The sequence below is a fragment of the Centruroides sculpturatus genome, unplaced genomic scaffold, assembly GCF_000671375.1.
Source record: "Centruroides sculpturatus isolate CEXI.00-Female unplaced genomic scaffold, Cexi_2.0 scaffold1134, whole genome shotgun sequence".
In the NCBI taxonomy this organism is placed as follows: domain Eukaryota; kingdom Metazoa; phylum Arthropoda; class Arachnida; order Scorpiones; family Buthidae; genus Centruroides; species Centruroides sculpturatus.
In genome coordinates, this window is record NW_019385510.1 from 88350 (window position 1) to 103416 (window position 15067).

Here is a 15067-nt window from a genome sequence, read left to right on the forward strand (position 1 = left end):
CAACGGAAAGAATAGAATACTGTACTTAATTTGAGAAAATATTGGTTATTAGCAATGTATATATATATACATTTTAATGTATATATATCCGATCGGAAGTAACGATCTAACGAGCCTGTTATTTAAAATGTATTATCGCGCATCAATTATGTGGCCTAGACTGTTCCGACAGACAATACAGTAGACCCCCTATAACACTGTAGATAATTCCGTGTTATATGAATTCCATGTTGTACGAGTCACTTAGATTTTATAAATACGTGAGCCGTACACGTATTTATAAATTTATTTTATTTTCACTTTTAACTAATAATTTCGAACAAAGCATTTATAATTTATAATTATGAATAGAAAACACAAGTATTGTACCGGTATATTTTAAACCACACTCACTACATTCCAATTCATTTAATGTATAACGAGTTCAACAACGTTGAGAGTATGATAAACAAATGATAAGGCTTGTAACAACGACCCGAAAGTGACAAATCCAGTTGCTGAGACTGGCGCTGTTCGCCGTAGCGGCATAATTTAGAACTAATGTTTACCAGAGAGCTAGATTCTTGTAAGACTCAATTTACGAAGTCAACGTCAGTTTACTTAACGGTATTGGCCAATCAACGTGAACTTCCCATAATTCTTTGAACAAGATGGAGGAACCGCTAATTTCGTGTGTCGAAGAAAGAAACCCTACGAAACTTAATAGATGGTAGAAAATATTTTAAAAAATCCTTCGATGTCTTTTTATTAACCAAAGCATGGAAATCTCCTTGTCTTTTTCTCTCAATATGAATAGCTATAATTCACCTCCGATGTTTTGATATTTTCCTTAAGAAAAGTAATAAATTCAGCTGTCGACGTCGAAGAATTTACATTTTACACTGTATATCCAATTTTAAAAGAGACGAGTCCGATCTATAAGCTCAGAAAGCCACGGACATTGTGCATGCTGTAAGACGAAAACCAATGAACAATGTGAACGCTTTGGCGACGAACAAACAAGACGAAAGACAAGCCGTTGTTATCGTTTAGGATATGTGGTCGTTGTCGTTGGCAGTATAAATGCAGCCTGAGAAAAAAGCATAAAGAGGCAAGAGCAGCGTTCCTCAAACTATGAGTCGCGAAATAATATTACCTTCCGTAGAAATACTTGTAATAATTTTATTACTGTAATATTCTCTAAGAACTATGGACAGTAGATGCATCTGTTAAGTATTGAAAACTTTTAACGACTTTCTTTCTTTTAGCTATCGTCATTTAGTAATAGAGTTAAAGTTATAAAATGTATGTACATGAAATTGATTTCTCGTCTCTATTTTGAATAACATCAAAATAAATATTTTATCTAAGGTCGTACTCATAAAGTCTTTAAAGGTTGTAACGGTTTTGAAAATATTTCCTTGTTTATTTAAACTTTTAGGTTTAAAAAACCAATAACGGGTGAATTTTGGCACAAATGGATCGATAAATAATTTGTTTTTGTACGCGGAACCATTGCAAACAAATATATTTGGTCGCGCGAGCAAAACGTTTGAGAAATGTTGGGCAAGAGCATCTCAAAATTGCTGAAAGGACACGAAGAGTACGGAATCTTGGAACACTTATTAAAAACCAATTATACCTCTTTAAGGGATGTCTGCAGAAATGATTAATTAGTTCATGAACTGATTAATTGTTATTAATAATAGCATATCGAAAGTGTTCAAATTAAACTAGTGCTAATTTAAAGCTAGATTATTAAAAAAATTACTTACTACATGGAGGCATCTCACATTTTCTTCTTTTAACAAGTTTAGGAGGACACGGTTTTCCACCATTTTTTGCATTTTTTTCAACCATTCTCCTTCTTTCTTGTCGTCCCGTGCCACATGTTCGTGAACACGGACTCCATTCAGTCCACTCTGTTAACTGACAATCAACGGCACCCAGTTCTAGATCTAATGTATTTATTTGCAACATTTAGTTATATATTTCAGAAAAAATTGGCTTTCATATTTTTATCATAATGTTTTATATTAGAAAAATAATGCAATATACAAAATTAACCCAAAAGTTAATTAATTGTGTAGTATGCAAGCGATTCAGCAATTTATGAGCTAATTTTGAACAATGTTTTCAAAATTTCAAATTTTGTAAATAAATTATTTGAGTAAGAGAAAAATTTAGTTTATACAGTAATTAAATGACTTTTGGGTCATCTTGTATTTTAATTCAATTAAAATTGTTTATTAAATTTAAACTCTTTTTTAACAATTAATTTTAAAATACTGTACGAACAAACAAGCACTTACTGTTTCGTAAAGGTGTTTCACATCTTCTATCACAGTCTGAAAAACGTTCGAATCTGTTTCCATTTCCTTGACATCCACCATAAATAAATGTCATGCACATTCTTTTGGTCGAATCATAATACCAACGAGGAAAATGCCCACGGCACGGCCCTGCTTCTTTCGGTTGCATACAAACTAAAATTGATCAATAAAGTAGTTTAATAACTATTTAGATGCAAGATGGTCCAAAAGATATCTACCAAGTTTAGTGCTTTTTTGCAAACGAACGATAAGGTATAATCAATTTTACTGTAAGCAATATCAAGGATTTATGTTATAATATGTTCAATATATTTGCCCTCAATTTTATTCCAAAAATTAACGTTAAACTTTGACGACTATATGTTGGAATTGCAATTCTATACTCGTCTCCTTCTGTCTTTGAATTGGTTTGGTTCACACTAACTTCGAGATATCAAGAAGTCTAAATGATTTATATATGGAGAATATGCAGGCCAGTACTTCACTTTCATGATTTATTTTACAATGAGGATGAACTACAATAGAGTTGTAGTTGAGTGTGAAAAATGATATGTTCTCTCAACTATAACGAATTTTTAAATTTTAGTTTTTCAATTTTTAAATACTGTATTTCAAATCAAAGCCATAAAGCTTGATAGATATCTTTTGGGCTACCACGTACATACTTTGTATATATGTCAGATGTGCTGTAAATTTATTTACCAGCTGTAGACTCGGTATCGTCGCAGTCAATAGCATCACCAGTACATGTGACATTCTGATATAATTCTATATTACATTGGGCGTAAGCGGTAGGATTATGTATCAAACGTGTTCGAATTCTCGTGCCTTCTCCACACGTGGCAGAACACGGGGTCCATTCTGACCAACGCGTCACACCACATTCTTGTGGTGGCTATAAATTATTTTTTAACAAATTACATTCTTTTTCTTGAAAAATTCAATAAAAAAATAATATAATAAAATATGTCAACTTCCATACCGTACAAGTTGGAGTAACTGGGCACATTTCTTGTTCCTTCAGAGGGATAGAACAACCTTCAATGGGAAGTGGATTTTCATATTTTCTGTAGCGAACACGATACACTTTACCACACGTACATTCTGACCAACTTTCCCATTCCGACACTTTACATAGATATGATGGTATTGCTGAATCCCTGCTGTTTGTAAATGAAAATCTTTAATTTGGTGAAAGAGGAAACATCATAAAAACATTCAAACTTCTTACTTATTGCATAATCCTGCGTAACATGTTTGTTTTTCGATTAAACGGCAATCTTTCTGTGGAATAAATCCATTTAAATAATTTCTAGTTCTCTTCTGAACTCCTTTTCCACAAGTCGAACTACATGGACTCCAAGGTGACCACTCGGTGACAGGACACGTTTCCAATGCTTAAAAAAATATATACACATATATATTTGAATTCTTGTGGACTACATTAAAATTTAGTTTATGATTCAAAATATTTATGTTATTACAGTAAAGAAAGGCAGTCTTGAAGATTTCAGAAATATGCTACGTAAAGAGTTTGAGACAGATATAAATTTATATGCTGTTTTATAATAAAATTATAATGTTATGTTTTATAATATAATATTATGTTATGTTTTATAATAAAATTATAATATTATGTTTTATAATAAAAGTATATTTTATTGATTTGATAGTTATTAACAAGTTTTAATCATTGAAACCTGAATTTGACTCTTTGGTATTGTCGATGTGTATTGTATTAATGTACTGTACATACATAATTGTACATTTATTACAATACTAACACAATTATGTAAAAGTATTGTACATAAATACTTTTACATAATTGTATTAGGGCAAGAATAAGAAAATGTTGAAAGTATTTTGTCCGTAACCTGTAAAATATTATAAAAACAAATAAAAGTAATAGCCTATATATTTTTTAAACAGGTGATATACGATCTTTAATTAATTTTTTAAAAAATGTATCCTTTCTACGTAAAAATTCCAGCAACAAGTTACGTAACTTTCCCGGCAAAAAACTTAAAATTGTGTTCTGCACCATCTGCTATGATATTTTATTTTAAAAAAATTTATATTATTAATTATTATAAAATGGCAAAAAGCTTAGGATAGAAATGAATTTTATAAACAATTATAAATGCTAATAACGTGTAAAATCTTCATTAAGTCCGACCCTAGTCGAGATATAATACATGATCTTCCTCTATCTCCCTACCCCCTGGACTTTTAACTATTAAGATTTAATAGCATCAATCCCCATAATATAAAAACCTCTCTGCAAAATTTCAGAAATTTTCGGCATAAAGCACAGACGTTTTTAAGTTTCAAAATGAGTGAACAAAATTATGCCTCATATACTGACATCCATAAATACAGAAAAAATCCCAAACCTTTCTTTGCATTTCTCGACGTTTCAAAGTCCTTAAGTCCAAATATGTTAAACTCCTGGAATCATTTTTTGTCCGATCGCCATACTTTCCTTCTGTTATATTTAAACAGCCTAGAAAGTAAAACCAGAACACAATCTCCTATAATCTTACCAGAAGTGCAGTCTTTCTGAAACAATCGTTGTCGAGTAATAATAATCTTTGCAATAGGATTCAGAACATTATAGAAAGGCGATTCTTGATGAGTTGGATAAGTAGCTTTAATAGGTCGAATTGGCGCTTGAGGAATGGTTTTCGTCTTAGAAGCCTTTAATAAATAAATATATATATATACATTATAAACACGAAACTTATGGAAAATCACAAAGAAAATAATTTTAGATTTTTACATTATAAGTGATTCCTTCAATGATTCCTATATCTATAGGAAAAAGATTTAAAATTCTGCTATGAATCCAAGAACAGTTTTTTAGACATAATTCTAATGCAGGTACTCCTACAACCCAGTCTGGGCTTGGAATTAATTTGCTTAATATGGATAACAAATGATGATCTTTGTCTGTACGAAATATTGTAAAAGTTTTGTCATAGAGTGTAGGAGCGTCGAGACCTTTAACTTTAATGACTGTGCGAATTTTGTCTGACTGTAAAAAATTATTTTCAATTAATTTCACAAATATATATACTTCTGCAAACTTCGAAACAAATAACGAATTTTTCAAATTTTGAGTTTAAAATTATTAATTAAACTCTTACTTGCAATTTTAATTCTGTTTGCAATGTCTCAATCGTACCATCTTCTGCAAATTCAGCAATACCTTGGCTTGCTTTTTGATTATAATCCCATATTCGAAAATCGGCAGAATGAGTAGCGCCCATAATTGTCGAAAAGTTAGTACGGAATCGATCTAAAATTATACCACTATAGAACTTCATTTTAATTTTTTAAAATGTGAAAATTTTATGTTAATGAAGTAAATTTATTATATTACCCGCTGGAAAATCTTTTGGATGGGTATGTTCTGACCATAAACATTCAAAAACAAGTTCATACATGGCTTCTTCGCATGCACAACACTTTTCGAGAATCTCCGGTTGTACATTATTGTCTAGTTCTGTACGTATAATTTATAGATATTAAGAAATAATTATTATTTTAATATATTTTCAAATAAAAATGATTGTTTTATATAACTAATATATTATTATACAAAATAACTTTCCTCCTTGACATAGATTTAACGTTAATCTTCCCTCATCTTGATGCCAAAAATCTAGGATATCCAAAACTGTCGCTCTGAAAAAAAAACCATATTTCGCATTGCTAAGAGAGTTTCTAAATTTAAATTTAAAAATAATATAGTTAAACGCATTTAAAAAATAAATATACAAAGAAAACTTCAGCAGATATGAGATAAAACCTGCAGAAAGAAGTTCAAGCGTATTTGGATTAAAATCAAATGAACCTACTTGAAAACTACACATTCAGAATCAATTCCTGGTGCCACCCACGAAACCTGAATTTGACTTTTTGGTACTGTTGACGTGTACATAATTGTATTAGGGCAAGAATGAGAAAATGTTGAAAGTATTTTGTCTGTAACCTGTAAAATATTGTAAAAACAAATAAAAACCTATATACTTTTTAAACAGCTGAAGGACATATCAGGAATGGCGAACCTAGGGCACGCGTGCCCAAAGTGGCACGTAAGGAGAAATCATCTGGCACGTAACGTATCTTACGATTAAAACACATCCCTTTAATTTTTAAATTATCGTTATTTAGAGTCTATAACTTTGGCACGCATAAACATCTTTAAACAATCTTACTATATGGCACGTGGGCTCAAAAAAGTTTACCATTCCTGACATAGATTATAACAAAAATTAATCTTTGAATGAATTTATTAATAAAATAAATTTATATAACAATCTTCATAGATTGGTTGATTAAAATAGTGATAAATGCACACAATCTTTAAAAATTTCGTTATTTTATCATATTTTTAAATTCATTACAAGAAAACAGTTTAAATTAATTTTAATAACATTTTAATTACACTAATATATAATTAAAATGTGAACTTAATATTGAAAGGATATATCATCAATAAAAATATGTAATTTAATAAGATGAATACAATAGGAATTTAGATGTGAATAAATATTACATAATTGATATTTATAAAAGTTTACTTACGAATATTTTTAATTTTTTATATTTAAATTATTATATTCTTCGAAAATACTTTAAATCAGAACTGTTTTTTCTGGTTAAGGTGTTTTACAATTATGGTATGATATACATACTTTCTTCCCTGGGTAATATGAAAATAATTCTGTGTAGAAAGAGATCACAATGTCTTGTCACTCTATTAAATCTCGAGATAATTGAAATTGTTTTGTTAACAGCTAAGAATGCATAGCATTTGTGATACAAGTAATTATCGCTTAGTAAAGCAGAGTAAGCTATATTTCTATTACGAACATGGAGAGTACATAGATATTTTGATTAATTAAAACTCCTGTCATTTATGAAATTCTCTGAATAATTGATTTAATGGTGTCTATTTAACTAAAAACAATTAAAAGCAATGTTTGCAGTATATATTATTGCTGCTTGCACAATCATCTTGGATAGATACGAAATTAACGAAAGTGACAAGTTATTTTAATTGTGCTGTACTATCCTGGAATTTAACTAATGTTACAATTCTTCAGCAAAATACGGTTAGAGTGCAACAACTTTTATGTTTGTTAATAAAACTTTAGTAGTAATTTTTTTATATTGAAATTCATAATTAACAAAACTTTGGAGTGAGTTATTCTACTGAGAGCTTCTCTTAAGGCAGCAACACTGAAACTGAGTATGCAAATGGAAATACAATAAGTTGACAACATTGCTAATTTCAATTCAAATTGTCAAGTTGCCAATCTATTCATCTAATTTAACGAAGACAGCTTATTTGAAAATTGATTTTAAATTTATAAATAAAGTTTTGCTTGATTTCTAGAAATATAAATGAAAATAACGCACCATATAAATATATTTAAACTTAAATTAATGAATATACCCGAATTGAAAATTCTGAAAATTTTAAAATTATATTGATCTTAAACAATTATGTTTAAAATAATTTCTTTACCTTAAATTTTCCAACATTTTGAGGCTTATTTGAGGCTGATTCAACTACAAGATAAAAAACTGAAAATTTCTTATTTGGAGATTCGTTTTCTAAAATAACTGAAAAAATGAAAAAAAAATAATAGTTTAGTATTCATATCAACTTTTATTCTAAATTTTTTATGAAACTTTATTTCGATCTAAAAATTAAAATTCATCATCATTTATTAAGAATGAAATGAGTCATAATAAAAAGCAACGAGAAATTATTTTAAAAAGCGGGAGATGGTAGCATGAATTTGATTATCTCATTAATGTGTGCAGACTGTACATAGGGTCAGGACCCAGTTTAGAGTTGTGACTCTAAGCTGTAACAGTATAAGGGATCGTTCTTATCCAACAAATAATAATAAATTAAAAAGCCTTAAGCTATTGATTCGTAGCATGAGGCTCTAAGCCAGGGGTGGCCAAAACGTGGCGCATGCGCCAAACTTGGCGCATTGGACGATTACAAGTGGCGCTTCAGTTAGCTCTGAGTAAAATTGCCAGTTTTTTTTAAAATTTTTTTTTTTTTTTAAATTGCCAGTAAAATTTTTTTGCGATTACAAATATTATATAGAAAAATAAATTTTTTATAATCTGTCTTGGCAAGTTCATTTGTTGCACAATTCGTTACAGTCTATTTTGCAGATAAAATGAGTGTTCTCTACATAGTAAATTACAGTATATGCATGTATTGTGAATCTTGCGATCTTTATTTCCGATCAGTTTACAGGCGTGTAAATGGTTGAAAACATTTATTGTGATTAGAGTTATTCCAAGCTGATCTCGTTTTCAGTGCCAATAATTGTGGTGCAGAGTAATCTTCACCAAACGAGACTCTGGCAGCTATAGCACCATCATCAAGCAATCACCCTCTTGTACAGGAGATCATTGTTACTATTGTAAATTGATGCTTCAATAAACTGTCATAAATTAATTAATTCAACTGCGTGATTAAATTATTCCCTTTTCTCCCCTAAGCGAAGCAGATTTATTCTTATCTCTATTTATCAACCCCTAACATTGAACGTAAGACTATATAAAAAGTGTTCGATTTATATGGCGCATCTGAACTCGTCTGTCAGAAAATTGGCGCATTGTATGCAAAAGGTTGGCCACCCCTGCTCTAAGCTATAGTTTATATAGCGTACTGTGTATCCTTCAACGTAGACCAATACCTGGACCTTTAATGAAGGATTGAGAGATATTGTTAGGAGCTTTGATACTTATATTTTCATTTGATAGCATCTTTTGTCATAAAGCACGTACAAACTTCTATTTAGCGCCACTATTTGTTTCCTTCTAAAAGTGACATTAATTAAGAAAGACACTATATCGAGATTTGACTGTAATTAATATGAAGTAAATTGTTAAGGTTGTGAGTATTATTTTGATTAAACTTGTATTATTAAATTATTAAAAATTCTTATTAAAATTACTCAGATTAAATTTTTGTGACATAATACGTAAAAAATTTTCATTAAATTGTTTTTATATATAAAAAACAAAATTTTAAAAATATATAAAAATATAAATTATCATAAAAGTAAATTCCAATTTTTAAAGATAGTTTTTTAACGTAAACATTTTCTTCAGAGAGTGAAATTTTTAGAAACATGAAATAAGATATTGAAGAATCTAACATCTGTTTAGAATATGAATTTTCCCATCATAAAGAAAACTCAAAATATTTATTTGAATTTTTTAAATATAGAATGGAAAAAGTATACAGTTTATTTACAAAATAAAAATAAAATTCTGCTCTACTACAAAAGCATATAATTCAAATATTCTTTGTTCTCTTGTCTTATAATTTATTTAATAAAAATTCTTATTTAATCTATTTAAAATGATTTTTTAATTAAATTTCCGCGATGAATTTTCTTAGAAGTTCTTATACAAATTAAAAATTTGTATAAAAAAGCGTTAAAATATTTTATAAAGTAATAATATTGGTTTCTTTTAATTTAAATAATTTTCTGATAAAAAATTATGTCCTTAAATACAAAAAAGAGAAGTATAAATTAGTGTTATATAAAAATTTAATTATTATTTAAAACACTTTATGTTATATTTTGAGGCCCTGTAGCTAAGGCGTTAGTCGTCTACAGTAAGAATCTCGGGTTTATCAGAATTTTAGATTTCTGAGAATCAGAGCTTGAGTTTGGGTTCTCATACTAAAAGATCCGAGTTCAAATCCGGATTTTCATAATCTTCACAGATAGTTTGAAGAACTACTTCGTAATCCCTGCCTAGCTAATGTAGCTCCTCATCCAGTCCATGATGACCATAGAAAAAAAGTCTTTAATGCTTGAAGAAAGAAAGAGTTTGATTTGGTTTGAAGATATACGACAACGCAACACATGGGCGATCTGCCAAGAATTGGACTCCTCCCGTTGCACTTTGTGTGGGAAATTGGTTCTATTTAGGTGTTAGACACATGAAGACTTCACGTGGCCATTCCGTTGGTCAGGCGCGAACCCACGACCAGTGTTCAGTGGTAGTGTCCTCTCGGTCAAAGGTTGGCCGGAAATAAAGAGTAAAAAAGTTTATCTTAATATTATACAATTCCAAACAATTATGTTATAAAATATCTCAATAGTTTATAAATTATTTTCAATATATGTACGTAGCAAAAATAAAAATTTGAAGACAGAATTGTAAATTCAGAAAAGAATAAAGTAGAATTTTTATTTAATTTATTCAATTCAAAAATTTTGTCTACAAAAAAAAAGATACAGAATGATTCAAAGTATACAGTACATGTATAAATACGGTGTCATTGAACTCGGTGTGAATATTTTAAAGATAGATTCTGGGGGCAAAAATAAGCCTAAAATCGTCTATAAAGATTTTCCAAAATTCACTTCGTTTTCTACATATGGCTTACCAAAAAAAGCTAATTTTCGTATTCTCCGCCAAAATACTAACACTAGAATTGTCAAGTTTTTAAAGTAATTTTGTATGTTTTAATGTTTCTTTTTGTCATAGGATTGAGGTAAGTAAATGTCCAAGAAGGCCTGCTGTAATAAATGTAAAGAAAGCATTTTATCCACTTGATTTAGTTCCATTTAGATCACATTCGTTTTACAATAAAACGAAAATACTTGAAAAGCAAAAGAAGTTTAAAATGGTTACTGTTATAATTTTTTGTCAGGCCAAATCTTGAAAACGAAATAGAATCTTGAAAACCTTTATAGAGGATGTTAAGCTTATTTTTGACCCTAGAAAATGATGGCAAACATTTTTTCCCAAAATTGATTTCGAATTTTATTAACTCCGAATCCCGGATCAAATATTTCGTTTGAATAATTAAAAATAATAAAAACTGCTTACAAATTTCACTTGTTTTTCTTTTTAATCTATATGACAAAAATAACAATAAACTCTATATAAATGTAAATATAATGAAAATTGATTAAAACAGAAACAAAGATTTCATTTAATAGGAATCTGTTATTTATTTGATAATAATTTTTCTGAGTTTCATAATCAATGACCTTTAAGACTTTAATTAGGCCTTTCAGACTAATAAGTTTAGAACCCCGCTTTCATACTACAGTACATGCGCAAAGTTTTCAAATTCATTTGGCTACGGCAACGCGACACGTGGGCGATCTTCTGATAAAAATGCTTCCGGGAGGTCTTTGATGAGAAACTGGGCCATGTTTAGGTGTTACAAATACAAATAAAACCCAGAAAACTCCACGTAACCAGCCCGTTGGCCATGCGCGAACCCTCGAATCAATGTCCAGTGGTTTTATCCACTCGGCACTGGTGGGCTTGAAATCGATCAAATATATTTTTATAATTTATAAAACCTTAATACTTTCTAAATATTTAATGTAGTACTGTGAAATCGTCGCGCGAGTCACAGATTCGCCATCACTGCCCTAGAAACTATCCCTTAAACATTGGCACCGAGTTCAATTACACGCTATTGACTGTTGAATATCTAGGTTTTAGATTTTTTTGAAAAGTAACAATTAGATAGTTTTATTACAACGTATAATTTAGACCAATATATCATATCATTGAATTATGTAACAGCATTTCAAAATTCAAAATGTTCGCCATTGGTGTCCACTGGTCATGTTATTCATAGTGATCTAAATAAGCACAAGATGCAAGATGGGTAGGATAGACAGAATGACCACAGAATAGACATAATGTTTATTCTGTGTTTAATAGTACAAACATTAGATCAAAACGTATATGGTAGTCTACCATTAATTGAGCCGTTTATTTTGAAAATGGGGCAAGTCCAATTTTTGTTATTGTGAGATATTTAAAGGTTTGCACTTCAATAAATTTAAAAATATTGGTAAGTGTTAATAGATATATTTTTAATATTTTGTGGTACCAGATAATGTAAGTTTATAATCCAATAGTGTTTACAGTGCTGACTAAAAAAGTAAGAGTTTCATTATAACTAAATGGACTTGCCTCACTTTCAAAATTAATGAATTATTGTAATCGTTCATTTAATTGGGAATTTTTTCAGTTGCATCAGCCTTTTTTTAATAATAAAAACAAAATACTATTCAAATTTTTATAAATATTTATTCATTTGATAAAAAGTGAAACAAAACAAAGAATATTCTAGTAGAAAATATAACATAACAAAAAAAAATTCAGTTTTATTAAGAATTTCAATGAAATTATACATTTTCAGTTTATACGTAGGTATAATTAAATGAATTTTATTCAGGATTTAACATTTTAAAATATTCATGATGAACGGGAGGTATATATGGTAATAAATCCATCATGTCCTTGTATTTTTCAGATGTAATAGATCTCCTTTTTTCATACAGAAAAGATAACTTTATATTTCCGAAATTACTTGGTCTTCCTCGTTGTGGTGACAAATCGATAATTTTAAATTCAGCATCTCGTTCTATCGAAGTTTTGTAGAACATTTTGTATGGTGCATCCCTTGTAAATCTGATCCAGCATATATTTAACCAATTCACGGTTTCTCCATCGGTATTTTTGTTTCTTTTTAAAACTGCTTTCCCCAGAGGTTGGGTTGAAAAAAAATTTTCGCGTTTCATTTCATGTACTAAAAATTTATTATGTTTTCGACAATTTCGTATTAGTTTATAGTAATCCTGGGGAATATACAAGGAACTGGCTTTCCGGATTGCCATTTCTACCACTCCAAAATCACGATCGTTCAGTAAAAATGAATGTCCTGAAAATAAAAATTTGTGATCAATGATATTTATTTCATTGTCACCAGACTGAACAATTTTCATCCACATTAAGGCCAACTTTATGTTTCTATTTTGGCCAGTGCACATGTCACTATAAGCTATAATGTGTTTTTGGGTTGTCACAGTCTGTAAGTGCTTCAAACAGCAAGATGCTACTTCTTGTGCTCCTCGGGATGCTATAGTTTCATCCCAAACATACATACTAACTTCATCATTATGAAAATTGTGGAAGCTTTGATTCAATACATACATATTCCGCTTATATTTCTTGGTGTTGGAAGTAAACCTATTATTATCGAAACACAAAATTAAGATATACTTTTTGTTATTTATGAAATATTGTACAACCACCGACTTTCAATATCAAAGATAGATAGATAGAAACACCCTAGATTTCAGACATGATGTCAAATGATCACATTGCTTCACCATACAGCAACCGGAGCTAAATTTTGCCATAATATGTGCGGTCAAAAATAATTTCAATCTAAGATGGACTTGCACCACTTTCAAAATAAACATATTTTCAATACTGTTAAGAGCTAAAACTTCCATCTCCCAAATACTAGAATCCGAATTTTTTTTTTACTATAAATTGTTTAAAAATAAAAAGATCATAACAAGTTTTATCTATAACTACCATTATCTCCATTTTTTTCAAAAATGGACTTGCCCCACTTTCAAAATAAACGGCTCAATTAAATGTTTTTCCTGAGATTATGGCAGCTGTATTATACATAAGAAGACGCAGTAAGTAAATCAATGTTTCATTTTAAGCTAATAATAGCTTAAATAAGCTAAAATAATAGTAAAGCATTATTTTTCAACGGGATTGATTTGCACGGGATTTACATACCTTCAATTGCATAAATTAAAACGTACAACAGGTTCTTATTAAGTGAACATTAAATTTGTAATTATCAAAGTAGGTTTACATTTTCTGTGTACCAAATTTGTGAATGGGTATACAAAAACTGTTGTATGAGGGTGTTGTGCTAGTATACTTGTATTTATTCTTGTATCTTACATATTCTCGGATTTAAAATAACTATTAACGTTGGAAAAAACACTAATCAGTTCAAGAAATAATCAAAAATAATATTTATTTATTAAATAAATTCAGAAAATATCAAACTCAAATTATTATTCATTATTCAGATTTTTTGAAATTCTTTGTTACTAAAGATAATTTATATTTTATATTGAATAATATTTTAAAAATAATTCAATCAATAATAGTATTACAACCTTCTAATTACTCTAAAATATTTTAAATTAATTATTTCAGTTCTAATTTTTAAATGCCTTAAAATGAACTATTAAAGCATTTAAAATACCTTAAAATTACCTTAGAAAAGTATTTGAAGACATTTTAAAGATTTTTTTTAAGAATAAAAAGAATATTTACATCAACAAAAATAATTTCACAGAATTAAATTATTTTGAATTTTCAACAAAATAATTCAAGATATTTATATACAAAATACAATGTATTTTTTCAAGTAAAAGAAAAAATAATATAAACATTATAAATTTTAAAAAAATCTAATAACCTTGACCAAATGCCCTTATAAAAAAATCGATTTGGATGAATTTAAACAGTATTATAATTTACATTAATTGGTGTACATCCATTATAACATTATCTTTTTTTAAATGAGGGTTGTATATTATTTTATTGATTTTAAAAATAAAGTAATTTTATATTTTAATATACATAAACATATCTTAATGAAGATAAATTTATTTAAAAATTGCTTTCTAATTAAGATCCAGAATTTCTTTCTTTTTAATTAAATTTTGATTTCACAAAATAAATTTCTAAAAAAAGTAATTTAAATTACTTACAAACTTATCATAATTTAACCAAGAAGGAAGTTTTGAATAATTTCTTTTTATTTTATTGAAATTTTTTCGATTTTTTTCAAGTTTAATCGCCTTAAATTTATATAACGAATTTGTGAATCTTGCGATCTTTAT

The 15067-nt window shown here is 28.7% G+C and overlaps 1 protein-coding gene across 1 annotated transcript in view; it reads right to left on the minus strand.

The window, feature by feature from the left end:
• Nucleotides 1-1731: 1731 nt before the first annotated feature.
• LOC111639670 overlaps nucleotides 1732-15067 on the minus strand; it is a 128467-nt gene continuing 115131 nt past the window's right edge. Inside the window, 12 exon segments of the mRNA XM_023385583.1 lie at nucleotides 1732-1937; nucleotides 2292-2465; nucleotides 3015-3207; nucleotides 3295-3475; nucleotides 3544-3709; nucleotides 4856-5009; nucleotides 5092-5346; nucleotides 5459-5610; nucleotides 5695-5817; nucleotides 5926-5999; nucleotides 6173-6306; nucleotides 7849-7946. Coding sequence (XP_023241351.1) covers nucleotides 1747-1937; nucleotides 2292-2465; nucleotides 3015-3207; nucleotides 3295-3475; nucleotides 3544-3709; nucleotides 4856-5009; nucleotides 5092-5346; nucleotides 5459-5610; nucleotides 5695-5817; nucleotides 5926-5999; nucleotides 6173-6306; nucleotides 7849-7946 — 1895 coding nt within the window. The 3' untranslated portion in view covers nucleotides 1732-1746.